The 18,951-nt window shown below is 47.7% G+C and overlaps 1 protein-coding gene across 3 annotated transcripts in view; it reads left to right on the top strand.

Moving 5' to 3' along the window:
* The window catches only part of LOC145353814 (protein CBFA2T1-like), a 124,885-nt gene that overhangs the window by 92,850 nt on the left and 13,084 nt on the right, over positions 1–18,951 (top strand). For all 3 annotated transcript variants that reach the window (XM_080204642.1, XM_080204643.1, XM_080204644.1), the window contains exons 3-4: positions 2,471–2,700; positions 8,332–8,421. In XM_080204642.1, the coding sequence (XP_080060768.1) occupies positions 2,471–2,700; positions 8,332–8,421 (320 nt within the window). The remainder of the gene's footprint in view (positions 1–2,470; positions 2,701–8,331; positions 8,422–18,951) is intronic.

Genomic DNA, 18,951 nt, shown 5'->3' on the forward strand with positions numbered 1-18,951 from the left:
GTTCTCCTCTGCTTCTTCCTCCCCTCCTGTACAGTCAGTCCACTCAGGGTGCCACAAACCTGGCACTGACTGCTCCCCTCTGAGCGACCAGCTCCTTCACCGAAACAGAAAACTGATTTTTGACCGGGCCCCTGGGGGGGCACGCCTGCACTAGTTCTCTTGGGCTGCCTGGTGGTCATCCAACCCCTCTCTGCCTCCAGGCCCTGGTGCTGCAGTGTGACCACTTCTTCTCTCAATGTGCTTTTCACGTAGCTCTCCACCTCACGGAGGTGCCACACTGGCTCCCGCTGCTACTCGAGCTCTGACACCCGGACCTCAACTTTCTGCAGTTGACAGCACTTCCTGCACATATGATCAGCTAGGACACGGATAGAATCCATGAATTCACACATGTTACAGGACACGCATCCCACTTGACTGAGCTGCCCTGTCACGTTTTCATTATTTGTTCGTGGGACATGGGTGTCGCTGGCTGGCCAGCATTTATTGCCCATCCTTAGTTGCCCGAGGACAGTTGAAAATCAAGCACATTGCTGAGGGTCTGGAGTCACATGTAGGCCAAACCGGGTAAGGACGGCAGATTTCCTTCCTGAAAGGGCGTTAGTGAACCAGATGGGTTTTTCTGGAAATCAACAATGCTTTTGTGGTGATCAGTAGATTCTTAATTCCAGATATATTTTATTGAATTCACATTTCACCATCCGCCGTGGTGGGATTCGAACCTGGGTCCCCAGAACATTAGCTGAGTTTCTGGATTAATAGTCTAGCAATAATACCACTAGGCCATTGCCTCCCCCTTAATTCTGTAGTGGTAACTCCATTCTATTTTGGATTACTTGAGCTACTCTGTTGGCCCTAACTTTCTGGTATTCCAATTGCGAGTTTTTCACACACCGCCCCTCTCACTGAGCACTTGCTGCCCAGTCGCTTGTTTGTTCCCATTACAGCAGCTGAAATACCTCCTGAATAACTAGTGACCTCTCCTGCAGCAGGGCAAGACCACTTTCCAAAAGTTGGAAAAACTAGAGGGCAAAAAGCACTTCACCAGTGTAGCAAATTCCCAAATATACTCACTCGCTCTGTCTTTCCCTCGGGATGAAATCTCGCTGATAGTGTGCTACTTTCTCAAGGTGGGAGGAGTAACGCTAGGCGAATTGCTCCTTTTGGAGAGCTAGCCTGGGTAGGGTGGGCTGAATGGCCTCCTTTAGTGCTGCATCCATTCTCTGCTAGGGAGACGGTGGTATTGTCACTGAGCTAGTAATCCAGAGACCACGGGTATTGATATGGGGAACCCGGGATCGAATCCCAACATGGCGGATGGCAAATTCAATAAAAATCTGGAATTAAAAGTCTAACAATGACCATAAAGCCATTGTCGACTGTTGGAAAAACTCCATCTGGTTCACTAATGTCCTTTAGGGAAGGAAATCTGCTGCCCTTACCCGGTCTGGCCTACATGTGACTCCAGAGTCACAGCAATATGGTTGGCTCTCTGAAAAGGAGGGCAGTTAGACATGGGCAATAAATGCTGACCCAGCCAGCGATTCCCGCATCCTGTAAAAAAAAAAAATTAGTCTTCTGAGATGGTGATACGTGCCAAATACACACACGTGCTTCCTTCCAGCAACTTGAGACAGGACAGGATCCCCAAAGTGCTGAAGCACTTTGCTGTTCTCGTAATTGGTTAAGTTACATAGGTGGCACAGTGGTTCGATTCCGGGCTCAGGTTTCTGTCTGTGTGCGAAGTTGGCACATTCTCCTCATGTCTATGTGGGTTTCCTCTGGGTGCTCCTGTTTCCTCCCACGCTCCAAAGATGTGCGGGTTAGGTTGATTGGCCTTGCTAAATTGACCCTAGTGTCAGAGGGTTTAGTTGGATAAATATGTGGAGTTATGGGAATAGGGCCTGGGTGGGATTGTGGTCAGTACAGACGTAATGGGCTGAAGGGCCTCATTCTGTATTGTAGGGATTCTATGATTCGTGAAGAAGAAAGTCATTTCCATTTGGACATGTGGAATCATAGAATCCCTACAGTGCAGAAGGAGGCCATTGAGCCTGCACTGACTACACTCTCCAAGCCCTATCCCCATAACCCTGACATTAAGGGGCAATTTAGTATGGCCAACCCACCTAATCTCTGCATTTTTGAAGTGTGGGAGGAAACCGGAGCACCTGGAGGAGACCCACGCAGACATGGGGAGAATGTACAAATTCTACACGGACAGTGAGCGAAGCGAGAATTGAATCAGGGTCCCTGGTGCCGTGAGGCAGCAGCACTAACCACTGTGCCACTTTTCTTGTAAGTACAGTTTTTAAGAACCGTAGATAGAGAAACGTACCGAGCAGAATTTACCCCACTTCAAATCTGAAGAAGAGTCACAGTCATCATGAAATGTTAACTCTGTTTCTCTCTCCCTTGACAAGTTTGTGCTTTTCCTTCTCCACCCCCCGCCATCCCTCCCCTGCTGCAGTGCCTAATGGCGTCGACCACTCTCCGCCTGCCCTGAACGGTGTGCCATCCCCACCGCAACGATTCAGCAATGGCCCTTCGTCCTCGCTGGCCAGCCAGCAGCTGCCCGCTACCTGCGGTGCCCGCCAGCTCAGCAAGCTCAAGCGGTTCCTGACCACCCTGCAGCAGTTTGGCAACGACATCTCGCCGGAGATTGGGGAGCGAGTGCGCAGCCTCGTCCTGGCGCTGGTGGTGAGTGAGGCCGGGTTCGGGGAAGAGCGGGGTGAGGTGTGGAGGGAGAAGGGCAGCGGGAATTTAAGAGTGGGCCACTTTTGTGCCAGGCACTTGGGGCACGACTGATCTGAGTGCTTAATTCCATTTACTGATCTTAGAGTCATGGAGGTTTACAGCAGGGAAAAAGGCCCTTCTGCCCAACTTGTCCGTGCTGCCCTTTTTTTAAACCACAGAGCTAGTCCCGACTGCCCGCATTTGGCCCACTCGACACATCTTACCCGTGTTACTGTCTAAATGCTTTTTAAAAGACAAAATTGTACCTGTCTCTGCTGCCTCTGGCAGCTTGTTCCAGACACTTGCCACCCTCTGTGGAAAAAATTGCCCCTCCGAACCGTTTTGTATCTCTCCCCTCTCACCTTTAAACCGATGGCCTCTAGTTTTAGACTCCCCAACCTTTTGGGTTCTGGCAACTACTTAATAGCCCTGCTTGACAATAGCTACGCACCTGTGTTTTGGGTGCAGGCTTTAAATTGAGAAGTGGAATCTGAGAATGTAATCTGAATTTGTTGCCCTGCTTTTTACAATTCTTTCTCTTTAAACCAAAACTGCTTGGTGTGGGATTGAAGCAACTAATACACAAAAGCTCAGTTCAGTTTTCTCTCCATCCAGTTTGAACTTGATATTTCTCTCCACCCCCTTTCCTTCACTCACTTAACTCGCCTTCTCTAACAAGTTGGCACGCTTTCTCTCAAGTTTATTTATTGGTGTCACAAGTAGGTTTACATTAACACTGCAATGAAGTTACTGTGAAAATCCCCCAGTCAACACACTCAGGTGCCTGTTTGGGTACACTGAGGGAGAATTTAGCATGGCTAATGCGCCTAACCAGCACATCTTTCGGACTGTGGGAGGAAACCCATACAGACATGGGGAGAACATGCAACTTCTGCACAGACAGTGCCTCAAGCCAGGAATCGAACCCTGGTCCCTGGAGCTGTGAGCCAGCAGTGCTAACCACTGTGTCACTCTGCCGCCCGGTGGGATGTCAAAAACATGACTAGTCAGTAGAAAATCCAAAGTGAGCAGTGTTCCTTGGGGAAGTTGGGTGCTCTTTTGAATAGGTCCTGGGAGAGACCAGCTGGCCTTGCTCATGGTAAGTTGTCCTTCGGTTAACTTGCCCTTTTGAATTGTTAAAATTAGACGTGAATGTTCATAAAAGTGGATAAGCTCATTGGAACTGTCAATCTGTCAAAGGAACTGTGAAAGCTCAGTGGAACTGTCAAATTAAACCTCCTGGACCTTCAACTAAAAAAAACATTCTGGAGCTTAAAAAACGAGTGCTTCCTGTTTTACCACTGTCTGTTGACATTAGGTTCAGGGCTTTCACTATAGGAACTGCACTGCATGACTGATTTCACAATCTACCATCTCATTTGAATGCTTGTCAGTTCACAATTGTATCAACAGCTTCATATGATTACGAAGTTTTTGATGTGGGACTTTGAATTATAATACTTGTTATTATAAGGGATTAAGTGGTTGGAGGAATTTAAATGTAGTGAATGGGTTTTTATCAATGAAAGAATTTTTTCCAATAGTGAATTCATCAATGGACACGTAGAATTTGATTTTGTTTGATTATTGCTGAAAAAAGAGACATACACTCGAAGCTTTTTGTTTCGTACTCATCTGGACAGATTCGCAAGAATACCAGTTCTAAAGGGAACAACAATTTATGATGCATGATAGTAGAGTGCTGATTGGTAGGCAAGTGGAATCTGAATGGTAGAGATGTTGCCATAGAGAATGCACCAGCTTTTGGCTACCCCCCAAGCTTTTGTTTGGTTGAGAGACAGTTCGGGGGCATCCATCCTCTGCTTCACTCCCCATGGCCTGATGAGTGGGCGATGAAAAGCTTTGACAGCATATCCCTTTTTTCCCACCAATGCTCAAGTTATGCATTAGCAAGCGACTATTTTTACTCCCTCTCAGCATGGGTCCTGAGGTCTGCCCATGGTGGATACTGGGTGAGTTAGCATGGAGGGTGTGAGGGAAAAGGGTTGTTAGTGGGGATGCATGGCATTGGCATGGAGGGTATGAAGATCATGCAGTGTTAGCAGTGGGGCATAAGTTGGCATGGAGGGTGTGAGAGGCCATGGTGGTGGGTGGATGGCTACATGATGACCGGCGTTGGCATAGATGGAGCATGGGAAATGTATGGAGGGTGAGAGCTAAAGGATCGTTTTCATGGTATTTTCTGCAGTTGAGACAGTGCTGGGTCAGCCTATTGTCCAGCCCACCTCCCTGAACTCTTCCCAGGGGCTGAGGGCATGAATCCCGTTAATTCCTGCCCTCTTGTTGGTTCTCTCAGCATTTGACAGAGCGTGGGGTCGAAGAGCCTGAGTAAAACTGGAGCCAGTGAATCGGGGGGAAAGCTCTCTAGTGGTTGGAGTCAAAGCTGGCACAAAGACGGATGGTTATGGTGATTGGAGGTCAATCATCTCAGTCCCAGGACATCACAGCAGGAGCCCCTCAGGGTTAGTGTCCAAGACACAACCATCTTCAGCTGCTTCATCAATGACCTCTTTTCCATCATAAGGTCAGAAGTGAGGATATTTGCCGATGAGTGCACAATGCTGAGCATCGTTCACAACTCCTCAGACACTGAAACAGTCCATGCCCGTATCAGTCCAAGTCTTGCCTCATACGTGGCAAGTAACATTCGTATAACACAAGTGCCAGGCAAAGACCCACCTCCAACAACGAAGGAATCTAACCATTTCTCCTTTAATGATATTACTGTAATTGAATTCCTACTATCAACATCAGGGGGGGTTACCATTGACCAGACACTGAAGTGGACCAGCCATATAAATGCTGTTGCTACAAGAGCAAGTCTGAGATACAGAATCCTGTGGCAAGTAACTCGCCCCTGATTCCTTGAAGCCTGTCCACCAACTACAAGACACAAGTCAGGAGTGTGATGGAACACTCCCCACTTGCCTGGATGGGTGCGGCTCCAACAGTACAGAAGAAGCTTTGACATCATCCTGGACAAAGCAGCCCGTTTGAATGGCATCCCATCCACCATCGTTCCCTCCATCACCTGATGCACAGCGGCTGCAGTGTTTACCATTACAAGATGCATTGCAGCAACACACCAAGGCTTCTTAGGCAGCACCTGCTAAACCCATGACATCTACCACCTGGAAGACAAGGGTAGCAGATGCATAGGAACAACGTCACATTCAAGTTTCCTTCCAAGTCACTCACCATCCTGACGTGGAACTATATTACCATCCCCTCGCTGAGGCTGGGTCAAAATCCTGAAAGCCCCCTCCTAACACACTGTGGGTGTTCCTATAAACACATGGACTGCAGCAGTTCACTCAGGTACACCTTCTCAAGGGCAATTAAGGATGGGCTTGTCAGTGACACCCACGTCCCATGACTGAATATAAAGATAATGGATGTTGTAATTGCATAATGTCTCAGTTTACTTAGTAATGTCACAGATAGGTGTGCATTAACACTGTAATGAAGTGTTGGTGAAAATCCCCTAGCCACCACACTCCGGCACCTGTTTGGGTACACAGAGAGAGGATTTGGCATGGCCAGTGCACCTAACCAGCACGTCTTTCGGACTGTGGGAGGAAACCGGAGCGCTTGGAGGAAACTCACGCAGACACAGGGAGGCTCCACGCAGATGAGCCGGGAATCGAACCCAGGTCCCTGGGCGCTGCGAGGCAGTAGTGCTAACCACTGTGCCACCGTGCTGCCCATGTCACTGGGACATTCTGAGATGGGGACTTTGGCAGATTGTTAGAGGGAGTTTCCAGACTTTGCTGGAGCGGATTGGAATGCTAGGTCCTGTTCTGACCATAAAGATGGTGGAAAATGCTCTATTTTGATCTGTGACGTTTCGGTGAACACAACATTTAAATTGTGTCTTTTTTTCATTGTTCCTGAATACAGTTTAGATCTTAAAATGGGGATCGTCATAGACCTGAGGCCAGAATTAAACCCGGGTTCCTGGCACTGTGAGGCAGCAGTGTTAACCACTGTGTCATCCTGCCATCGGGAAGTGGATTCATTTTGGGATGATGCAAACAGATTCTGTCCTCCAGTACTGTGTTTTTGAGACAGTTATTATTTGAGGATGCTGCATAAATACTTATCCATCTGCTGGTAATGTTGGGGCAGTATCTCCTGCACTCATTTCACTGGCTTCTAGATACATTGACTATTGCTGTAGCAACAGTAACATCACAGATTCTAATGTATTGCCAAACAAGTCTTCACATTGAGTATCCCCTTATTGTCTCTCTTTACACTGTTTTTGATCAACTATATCAAATATGGTTGATTTTAACACCATGGGATTATTGTCCCAACCAGTTTAGATAGAGGATCTTTCTAGCCATTCATCCAAGTGGGATTCTCCCGTACTGCTGGAGATCTGACTGAGCGCCAGATTCTCTGTCCTTGCTTGCAGCAGTGGCAGGGAGCGGATGGCTGGTACATTCATAGTCTCAAAGAACAGTACAGCACAGGAACAGGTCCTTCGACCCTCCAAGCCTGCACCGATCATGATGCCTGCCTAAACTAAAACCGTATATGCTTAAGGAGCCAATATCCTTCCATTCCCGTCCTCTTCATGTATTCATCTAGCTGCCCCTTTAAATGCTGCTATCATACCCGCTGCCACCACCTCCCAGGCAGCATGTTCCAGATATTCACCACCATTTGTGTGAAAAAACTTGCCTCTAAACTTTTCCCCAAGCACCTTAAATCTATGTCCCCCATAATACTTGGCTTTTCTACCCTAGGAAAGAACATCTGACTATCCACTCTGTCCATGCCACTCATAATCTTGTAAACCTCTATCACGTCGCCCCTCAACCTCCATCATTCCAGTGAGAACAAACCAAGTTTATTCAGCCTCTCCTCATAGCTAATACCCTCCTTGATTGGTTAAAAGGTCAATCAATCAGGAAGTAATGAAGCAGGAATTCTCTAAAACATGTGGAAACATTAGCAGGAAAACTGGTCTACCATGAGTTAATGCAGGCAAGGTCTTTTTATAGAGGAGAATCTTTTTGCGAATTGTCAACCAGTTGAGAGTTATTCAAAATAAATATTTGTGTAGCTGTCTAGATTCGGGGTTTACACAAGGATATTGGTTCGCCATGCTAGTAAATCTGCCTTTAATCTAAGCAAGCGGTTTCAGTGAAGTCAGTGGTATGAAGCGTTGGCGTACTGCAGTCACTGGAAAAGGCCTCTTTTTGTGGTGATACCACATCCCAACTCTTCTTTTGTGGAATTAAAAATAGATCCTAAAAAAAAAACCGCTGTACAGAGATATTGACATGAACTTGGTTGGTTTTGGGAGCTTGTTGTCGATTTGGATTCAGAGTGCTGATTCAGCCGATGCCTCCGATTATCTGATAGCTCAGAATCCCAAATATTGAGATCACCAGTTCTTGATTGTGGGGGGGGGGGGGAGGTGGTAAAGCTGCCCTTTGTGGGGGAGGGGGGTGATACTGGAGCATCGCACCTCCCCCCCCCCTCGCCTGAGGGTATGGCATTGACTTACAAACACCCGCTGACATTTTATTTCTATTTTTTTTTGTTTACTTACCTTTCCAGAACTCAACTGTGACAATTGAAGAGTTTCATTCCAAGCTGCAAGAGGCAACAAACTTCCCACTGCGTCCCTTTGTAATCCCATTTCTCAAGGTAATGTAGTCTCCTCCTGCTCGTCATCTTGAGGGCCCGTGATCTTTGGTGGTTTGGTGGGGGGAGGAATGGGGGAGGGGAGGAAATGGGAATCTTACCTGGCAGCTGTCATTAATATAAAGCAAAATAAAAACTGCAGATGCTGGAAATCTGAAATAGGAACAGAAAGTGCTGGAGATACTCAGCAGATCAGGCAGCATCTTTTGAAGAGTGTAATAACTTCAAAGGCAAGTCATTGTGGCTTCAAATTATAAAGGGTTTTGTAATAAGTCCTCGGAAGCATAAATTTCTTTACCAAAAACCCCTTTATTTACAAGCCAGACAGCAGCGTACAGAGCGCTCTCAGTTAGCAGCCTACACGAGGAGTCCCAGAGGAACTGGCGCGCCTGGTTATGTACAAAGCAAGAGGCTCCCTGATTGGCTTGTCAATTTGGCCCTTAATCAGGGAGTTCATATTCTAACAGGCCCACCTCAATTCATAGAATCCCTACTGTACAGAAGGAGGCCATTCGACCCATCAAGTCTGTACCCACCAAATCCCACTCAGACCCTATCCTCCTAACCCGACACATTGACCCTACTAATCCTCCTGGCACTAGGGTCAATTTAGCATGGCCAATCAACCTAACCCCCACATCTTTGGGTTGCCTGGACTGATAGATTGTCTGATCAAAGTTGTTACAGGTTTCTTAGCAATAATATTCATATAAGTACAAACTGGGGCCTGACACAACTGAGTACTCTCTCCTTCTCCCTGGCTCCAGCTGAGATCCCTCCCGAACTGGGACGCACACCCTCATTCCCAATTGGCGTGGCTTCCTGCTCCATCTCTCCACAGGGTCCGACCCGATCACGTGGCCCTCAGGGGATTGACCCCTTAAAGGGACCACAAAGAGAAATAGAGTTAACATTTCAGTTCGATGATGCTTAATTTTCTCGTCACAGATGTTGCCTGACCTGCTGAATATTTCCAGCATTTTCTGTTTCAATTGTCATTGTCGGGTGTCGCTCAATATGAAGCATCATTAAGAACCCTATGGGTATCACCCAACTGAATTTGACCCTTTGGCCATGTATTGACGTGAGGTTGGCCTCTTGGAGTATGAGCTTCCTGATTGAGGTAATGATTACCTGCCCAAACAGGAAGTCTCACCATTTGAGAACTGCCACGTCTACTGGCACTCCGGATTCTGACTGAGTATCGGAAACACTCTTAGGAGTTTGTAAATAAAGGGAATCTGGTGAAGGGGCACCGGCCTCTGAGGAGTCATTGCAGGCCACGCTGATGAAAGGACTATTTTCTCTCTATTTCTTGCCCAGTGGGACAGTGTATACATGCACAGGTCTGGGTGGTGTTGAGTAAAGTAGGGCTGCCATCTTTCGGCATATTCTGGGAAGTTTTATTACCGGACCTGTTGCCTCTGAGTGTCTTGCCCCCCATGCTGACACCTCACGAGTCCATCCTGGTGACACATCGCGCTTCCACACCAATTCACAATCCGCAAAATTTTCATTGCTTACTCGGACTGTCTTTGATGACTGTCAAAAAAAAACTCTTCCAATCCTTTTCTGATGTTTTTTATAACTAATGAAGTACTTGAAACCAGAAGAAAATCTCTGTTTGTTTTTGATGTCCCTATGAATTTTCTCCTGTGAGGTTAATCATTCAATTTCCTTCCATAGATGTGTGTGTTGGGTGGATTGGCCATGGTAAATTGGTTTTGGGGTGGATTAGCAGGGTTGGGGTTGCAGGGATGGGGCTTGGGTGGGGTTGTTGCCCGTGAAGGCTCGGTGGGCTGAATGGCTTCCTTCTGCACTACAGGACTCTATGACTCTAGTTGGCTATTGAGTGGGTTTAATGGTTAACAGGTAACCCCAAACTACCTCTTTAAGGCTATGGATCTGAAATAGGCAAATCCAGTTAAGTCCTACTGGCGATTTCAACCATAAATTTTGTGCTCCAATTGGCTTTCTTTCTCTTTTCATTTTGTTTTGGCAATATTCTGTTGCAACGGTTAGAATGGGATGTGATGTCTGACGTACGGATGCAGGATTAACATATAAGTTAATAATGACCTTGCCTTAACAGAGCTGTTGTTCACATTTCACATTAAGGTCATTCAATAGATGACGTTTTGTTAATCAGTGGTTTAATGCAAGGGGTGACGTGCGATGGCAATTGTATGAGATCTTTTGACTGCAACAGCCAGAGTTCTTTTTTAATGAAGTCACTGGGGGAACAGGCTCTTCATGGTCTCGAGTCTTTAACGTATCCAATATGTTCATCTCAGTAAATGAATACATGGCAGTGACTCTCAGCACTGCATAAGTGGAGCTGTTGGAGATTGGCTCTCTGGAGAATATCTGATTAGTCCCTTTGGGGGTGTGAATGATGTGCTAATGGCACAGCTCTGCCTAAGTGGCCACGTTCAACGCAACAACCTGAACTGTCACCATGGTCCAATGAGTTAGATGGACCAGCCAGTCTGGTGTTCCACCATTCTTCCCCTTCCCCTGGCCTAGTGGTATTAATAGCCAAACTGTTAATGCTGAATCTCAGCTAATGTTCTGGGGTTCGAATCCCACCACGGCAGGTGGTGGAATTTGGATTCAATAAAAAATATGTGGAATTAAGAGTATACTGATGATGATGGTGAAACTACTGTCAATTGTTGGAAAAACCCATCTAGTTCACTAATGCCCTTTTAGGGAGGAAAATCTGCTGTCCTTGCCCAGTCTGGCCTACATGTGACCCCAAAGCCACAGCAGTGTGGTTTAAAAAGCATCTAGACAATTAAATGGGTAAGATGGGAAGAGAGGGATATGGGCAAAAGGGAGCACTTAGACCATAAGACATTGGAGCAGAATTCAGCCACTCAGCCCATCGAGTCTGCTCCGCCGTTCAATCATGATTGATATTTTTCTCATCCCCATTCTCCTGCCTTTTCCCCGTAATCCCTGATCCCCTTATTAATCAAGAACGTTTCTACCTCTGCCTTAAAGACACTCAAAGGCTTGGCCTCCACAGCCTTCTGCGGCAAAGAGTTCCACAGATTCACCACTCTCTGACTGAAGAAATTCCTCCTCCTCTCTGTTTTGAAGGATCGTCCCTTTTAGCCTGAGGTTGTGCCTTCTGGTTCTAGTTTTTCCGACTACTGGAAACATCCTCTCCACGTCCACTCTATCCAGGTTGGGAATAGCTTAGTGGTTGAAAAAAGGGGGTGGCGTGGGCAAGTTGGGCCGAAGGGCCTGTTCCATGCGTAACTGCCCTCTGAAATGGCCTAGCGAGACACTCGGATCAAGGGCAGCTAGAGAAGAGCGATAAATACTGGCCAGCCAGCGACAGCCATGTCCCATGAATGAATTTAAAAAGATATGAGGCATGAGTCCACTGATCTCCATCAGATTGACATTAGAACATGACAATTGAAGGACATGTCCTGTCTAACTGAGGGTAGGATTGGACTCCCACCACCATTTGCCACCCCTTTTGTCTGGGGTCAGACAGGAAAAATTTGGCCGCTTCATCATTAGCCCAACAGTCAGTCTGAAATACAGTAGGAAAGGGTAGGAAACCAGGAAGAAAACCCACACGTTCTGCTCCTCCTCCCTGCCGGTCTCCATTCTTGTTTCCAGCCTCCTGTGCAGCACAGGCCCTCGCCCCTCGCCCCATCAATAGAAGCTCGCGTCGCCACTTAGCTTTTCAGAAAGGGGAGGGAAAAGCTCCAGTGGGAGGGATTAGAGTCTCCAATCCTTCAGGATGGGCCTGCAGTCTCCAAGGATCGAAGGCTAATCCCCTGGGACACTCCTGTGGGCAACACCCAGGAGAAAAATCTTACAAGCGTGCATTTTAAGTATCATTTTCTTTTGAGCATTTCCTGTTTGTTGACAGTGCCGATAGTGAATAACAATAGCTGCTGGAGGTTTCTGGCTGTCCACTACAGTGGACGGAGATTTGGCTAAGTGCCAGATTCTCTATCCTCGCTGGCAGCGGCGACGGGATATGAATGGCCGGAGAATTCCGGCCAGCTTGTTTACCCACCGGAAGTGGGTGAAGGCAATGGAACGTCCAGGAATATGTGTCCAGCCAGAATTGCCGACCCTGCGTTAGTTAGACATGGGAATGAAATTCTGTATAGCCCCTTGTCCGAAAGCTCAGGCACTGTTCTCGTGCCGCTTGGCAACTCACGGGCGGCATGGTGGCACAGTGGTTAGCACCACTGCCTCACAGCACCAGGGACGTGGGTTCAATTCCCGGTTTAGGTCACTGCCTGTGTGGAGTGTGCACCTTCTCCCCGTGTCCTCTGGGTGCTCCAGCTGCCTCCCACAGTCCGAAAGACATGCTGGTTAGGTGCATTGGCCACGCTAAATTGCCCCTAGTTCATAGAGGTTAGCTGGGTAAATGTGTAGGGTTATGGGAATAGGGCCTGGATGGAATTGTGATCAGTGCAGACTCGATGGGCCAAATGGCCTCCTTCTGCCTTGTAGGGATTCTGTTCTTTGTGCGGGTTAGGCTGATTGGCCTAGTGCTAAATTGATCCTAGTATCGGGGGATTAGCAGGTTAAGTACGACGGGAATAGGGACTGGGTGGGATTGTGGTCAGTGCAGACTCATTAGGCCGAATGGCCTCCTTCTGCCCCATCGGGATTCTACACCACAGATCTGGGCCCTGAGTGGGTATTGGCAATAAATCACTACTTCTAGAAAGGAGTTTGGGACTAAGTGCATTCCGAATGACACGAACAGCAGGTAAACCCACGACCTTAACATTCCTGTCTTTGGAAATCCTGTTTCTAGCAGGTTTGGGGGAATCTCAGAACAAGGGGTCAGCCATCTTTGAACCGAGAGGAGAAGGAATTAGTCACTCGGGTTTGTGAATCTTTGGGACTCTCTTCCTCAAGAGAGTGGCCGCTCAGACATTGGGTACATCCATGACGGCGATCGATGGGTTTTTGGACCCTCTGAGGGGGCAGGGTGAGAAAATGGAGGTGAGGAAGAAGATTGGCCGTGGTCTTATGGAATAGGGGGAGGAGGCTTGGGGGCGGCCATATTGCCCACCCAAGATGCCATTACCATCTTGTAATATCTACAGAAAAATGGTGACAAACTTGTTGTTCAAAACCCACCAACACTGTAAAACACTGCCAGATATTTCCACCAATTTCTGCCACATTTCATCAGTTGCAGCTTTTATTCTTTATATTTAGAGCGCGGCTTTGCGTATCTTCAGTGTTATTAAAGCGGGGCGAGATTCTTTTTTAATTCTCGCTGTTCAATGCCGTCTTGACCGAGTGACGTTTATTGTGGGAGTTGTTCTCCTGAGGAGGGGGTGGGGAAGGGGGAGAGAGGGGTGGTGGTGGTGGTGGTGTTGGGAGGGAGGTGGTGGCTGATGTCTGTTGCGGAGTCTTGAGTGTGAAACCATGCTGCAAATCTTTTTTTTTGTGTGTGTGTGGAAGTATCACACACCATATGGACATCATATCACTTAGTGGCAATCATTCGAAGGGGAGGATTTTTTTTTTTCGCTCAACACTGTAGCATCCGCCCTCTGAGGGAAAAGTAAATGACAGGGACCATATGTGTTTGGATATTTGAGCTGAATCCTCAATGAGAGAAGCAGCTGTAACTGCCTTCATTTCAACCTGCCTTTCATTACGTTAATGTAACCCTGCGACTCCCCTTCCAATCTGCACCGTGGAAAATTGCTCGCCGCAAAGATAATGGAAACCATTTCAATTAACGGCTCTGCGGCTAACATTAGCACCAGTGCGGCCCCTCCTGATCGACAACGCGCAGCTTTAGCCGTCTTTGATCTCGCCAAAGAGAAGGGGATTTTCGCTGGGGTGTGCAACGGTGGTTAGCACTGCTGCCTCGCAGTGTCAGGGACCCGGGTTCAGTTCCGGCCTCAAGTCTCTCCGCATGGGTTTCCTCCCATGGTCCGAAAGATGCGCCGAATTCTCCAACCTTGCCCGATTCTCCAGTCCCGCTGCAGCGAGTGGGGATTTGGCTGAGTGCTAAATTCTCCATTCTCGCTGGCAGTGGGGCGTGCGAGATCGGAGAACCCCATCCAAATTTTTCTTCTTTGTTCTTTTAGTGACTTTTAAGGGGCATCTTGACAGATACAGGATAAAGGGATGTGGTCCCTATAAAGGCAGGGGGGTTTAGTTCACTCGGGCAGCATGGTCGGTGCAGGTTTGGAGGGCCTGCGTGGGATCGTGGTCGGTACTCGATGGGCCGAATGGCCGCCTTCTGTACTGTAGGGATTCTGTGATTTGCATAATATCAAACTCTGTCTAGCTGTTAAAGTAGGATTTTGAGTTAAGTTAGCAAAAGTCTGTATGTGCGCTGTCTCCCCACCTCCTCCCTGGGAGATGAATTTTGTCAGAGGGTTTTTGGGGAATTCTGTCAGAGACTGTGGTTAGCAGCTTGCAGGCAGCAGAGATGCACCGGAGCCTTTGAGTAGCCGAGAATATAATGGGCTGTGTTTCAAAGTGTCCTTTATCCTTCCCTTCCACCCCAACATTCTTCGGACCATCAACACAGGAACAAGAGCAGGCCATTCCGCCCATCGAGCCTGCTCCGCCATCCAACATGGCCATGGCTGATTGGACCCTTCACAAAGCCTTTTACCCACACTACCCCCATAACCCTTTAATCAGAATTCGAATAGGAATAGGGATAATATTGTTTTTCCAATAACACCTTCTCCAGGTAATGGCTGGAATTCTCCAACCTTGAGGCACCTCATTTGACATCAAATGACATTTGACACTAAGGTTCAATGTTGATATCATGTGTTTAACGGGCTTGGGACTGAAATTTCCAGGCCCGCTGGCAATTAGGCGGCACGGTAACCCAGTGGGTTAGCACTGCTGCTTCACAGCTCCAGGATCCTGGGCTCGATTCCCGGCTCGGGTCACTGTCTGTGTGGAGTTTGCACATTCTCCTCGTGCCTGCGTGGGTTTCCTCCGGGTGCTCTGGTTTCCTCCCAGAGTCCAAAGATGTGTGGGTTAGGTTGGCCGTGCTAAGAAATTGCCCCTTAGTGTCCAGTGATGCGTAGGTCAGAGGGATTAGTGGGTATGATGTCGGGGTACGGCCTGGGTGGGATTGTGTTAGGTGCAGACTCGATGGGCTGAAGGGCCTCTTTCTGCACTGTCGGGTTCTATTCTATGATTTCCCCCTTACCCTCACCCCAACCCCGCCTGACTGACGCCCCGTTCCCCCCCCCCCACCCGCCCGTCAGAGTGGTTCGTTCCAATGGGAACTACACTAGCTCTCCACTTTTCAGCACTATGCGGCTAGTCTCTCCAGTGGGTATGGGCCCTGCCCACTGAATTTTAATGATATATTCAATAATGGTCTCTGCAGTGCACAGAGTGAGAGAGATTCTTCTCTTGAACTGCCACTGGAAAACCAGCATCAATTACTCCACTTTTTCCACAAATTCGACACTTGAATTTTTGGGGAGAATTCTGGCCAATATCCGTGACACCAAATACATCCTTTCTGAGTGTGAGGTATCATGCCTCAAACATTACCAAATAGTTATCCTGGCCAGTGGGCATCAGTGGACTGTTTGACCAAGTAAATATCACAGTCAAGCCCAATCTGCCCTCACCTTGAATCATTTATAGAATCCCTACCGTACAGAAGAGGCCATTCGGCCCATTGAGTTTGCATCAACTCGCTGACAAAGACTCTCCCCCCGCCCTATCCCTGTAACCCCACATGTTTCGCATGGCTAACCCCTCTAAATTACACATTAATTTAGCATGGTCGATTCACTTGCTCATCTTTGGACATCTCTGGGAGAAAACCAGAGCGCCTGGAGGAAACCCACACAGACACGGGGAGAACATGCAAACTCCAGACAGACGGTGACCCAAGGCTGGAATCGAACTCGGGTCCCTGGCACTGTGAGGCAGCAGTGCTAACCACTGTGCCACCGTGCTGCCCCGACCATACATGCACAGAGAGCCATTGGATTCTCATCTGCAGCAAAGATCTTTGTTTTTAAACCCCCTCCCTCCCTCCCTCCTCAGACTGGGGGGCACTGAATAGGCATCGCTGCTGAGCTCAATACAGCCCTGAGGTCAAGATCATTCTGGTCAGTACGACTCTAGTTACCCACCAAGGCACAGTGTGAGCTCAGTACTGCACTAAATCAGACACCACATTAGATGGTCACTGCAGCCCAAGACCCCACTGTTTAATGGCAATCATTTGAGTAAACTGAATCATCCAAATGGGAATTCTGGAGAAATCTTTATCCAGAGAGTGGTTAGCATGGAACTCGCTCCCACAGGGAGTAATTGAGATAAACAGTGTTGATCCATTTAAGGGGAAGCTGGATAACACACAAGGGAGAAGGGAATAGAAGGGTAATCTGTTAGGATGAGCCAAAGAGATGGGAGAAGGCCCATGTAGATAGTAACATCCTGCATTTATATAGCACCTTTATTGCGCTAAAATCTCCCAAATCAGAAGCATTAGCAAAAAACTACAAAGGTCGTGAATGTAGCGCAGTCCATCACGCAAACCGGCCTCCCATCCATTGACTCTGTCTACACTTCCCGCACCTCGGCAAAGCAGCCAGCATAACTAAGGACCCCACCCCAGACATTCTCTCTCCCACCTACTTCAATCGGAAAAATGTTACAAAAGTCTGAGGTCACATAATGACCGACTCAAGTTTCTTCCCTGCTGCCATCAGACTTTTGAATGGACTTACCTCGCATTAGTTGATCTTTCTCTACACCCTAGCTATAACTGTAACACTACATTCTGCACTCTGTCCTTTCCTTCTCTCTGAACGGTGTGCTTTGTCTACATAGTGCGCAAGAAACAATACTTTTCACTGTATGCTAATTCATGTGACAGTAATAAATCAAATGTTTGAAACCTAGCCACATAAGGAAAACATTAGCACATTTAACTCTATTAAAAACACTATATAAATCCACATTGTTACTGCGCTTTATCATAACGTTACAAAGAAATGACAGGTGACCCAAATCTTGACCATAAACGGGAGTGTAGATTACTGTGGGCCGAATGGCCTTTTTCTGTGCTGTACATTCTATTTAATTCTATGTAATCCAGTCCAAATTGTCCTAATGAGTCAGCGGTGGGAACTGACTCCCCGTTGCCTAGGAAATGAAGATATTTTTATTGCACATTAACACACTCGATTGGTTTGTCACTGGAAGTGTGTTAGTGTTTCAGATTTCGCTGTCATCACAAGACACAGAGCAAGCCAGATTTTACATTTTTTTTTTCCTGGCTACCCTTGACAACCCAGGCTGTGGTCCAAAAAAAAATCCTGACTGCGCTGTGGTGTTGGCTGCCTCGTAGCTGGAGTTCAGTGTTGTTGGATAATGTAGCACATTGCGAGGGGTACGTGTGAAGCATCCACTTCTGCTTCATCTAATCAGACATTTTGCATGGCAGAACAGCAGTTAGTAATGAAAGGACCCATTGCATTCCCCCCTCTCCCACCAGGGATTTAATCTCTGCTCACTGGGACTATCACGGCTGGAAGATTTTTGGCTGCGAGCCAGTTCCACAAGAGGCAACCTGAACGGCGATCAAATCGAACCTGCGGGCGTACGAATCGGGAGCAGCAGTAGACCATTCGGCCCCTCAACCCTGCCCTGCCATTCGAAACTGTGGGGTTCTTGTTGGTGCAGGCTGGGTGGCTCTAGGAGTTCGGAGGTTCTGCAGCACTGCGCTAGGGGCTCGAGTCTCTGAAACGGGACTTGAGCCCATGGCCTTACAGTTCAAGGGATACGAATTGCTGCCCACTCAGCTACAGCTCCTGAAAACTAAATCACATTTAGTTTCAAACTCAAGCCAAAGCCGAATAAATCCGGGAGCAATCACAAGATCTCGTTCACGTATAGCCAAATCAATGCGTGGAAATAACTTTCAGATACAGAGGCAAAAACTGGGCTCAGTGGTTAGCACTGCTGCCTCACGGTGCCAGGGACCCGGGTTTGATTCCGGCCTCGGGCCACTGTCTGTGTGGAGTTTGCGTGGGTTTCCTCCGGGCGCTCCAGTTTTCCACCTCAATCCAAAGATGTGCGGGTTAGTTTGATTGGCCAGGCTAAATTGCTCCTTAGTGTCAGGGAGATTAGCGGGGTAAATATGTGGCGTTATGGAGATAGGACCTGGTTGGTACAGACTCGATGGGCCAAATGGCCTCCTTCTGTGCTATAGGGACTCTAAGATACAGAGGCAGAAACTAGGATCATATAACACATAATTGAGTCTGCACCCAGCTTTCTGTAGAGAAAGTAATCAGTCCCTTTGAGCTGCTCTAGCCCTGTAGCTTTGTAAGTTAAATTTGTTCAGTTGGATACCCAATATTCTTTTGAAACTATTGATCATCTCTGGGACATGGGCGTCGCTGCTTTCCAGCATTTATTGTCCATCTCTAGTTGCCTGAGGGCAGTTCAGAATCAACCCCATTGCCATGGCTCTGGAGTCACATGTAGGCCAGACCAGGTAAGGATGGAAGATTTCCTTCC

Source organism: Carcharhinus amblyrhynchos, chromosome 16, assembly GCF_965287045.1.
Source record: "Carcharhinus amblyrhynchos chromosome 16, sCarAmb.v2.hapA, whole genome shotgun sequence".
NCBI lineage: Eukaryota > Metazoa > Chordata > Chondrichthyes > Carcharhiniformes > Carcharhinidae > Carcharhinus > Carcharhinus amblyrhynchos.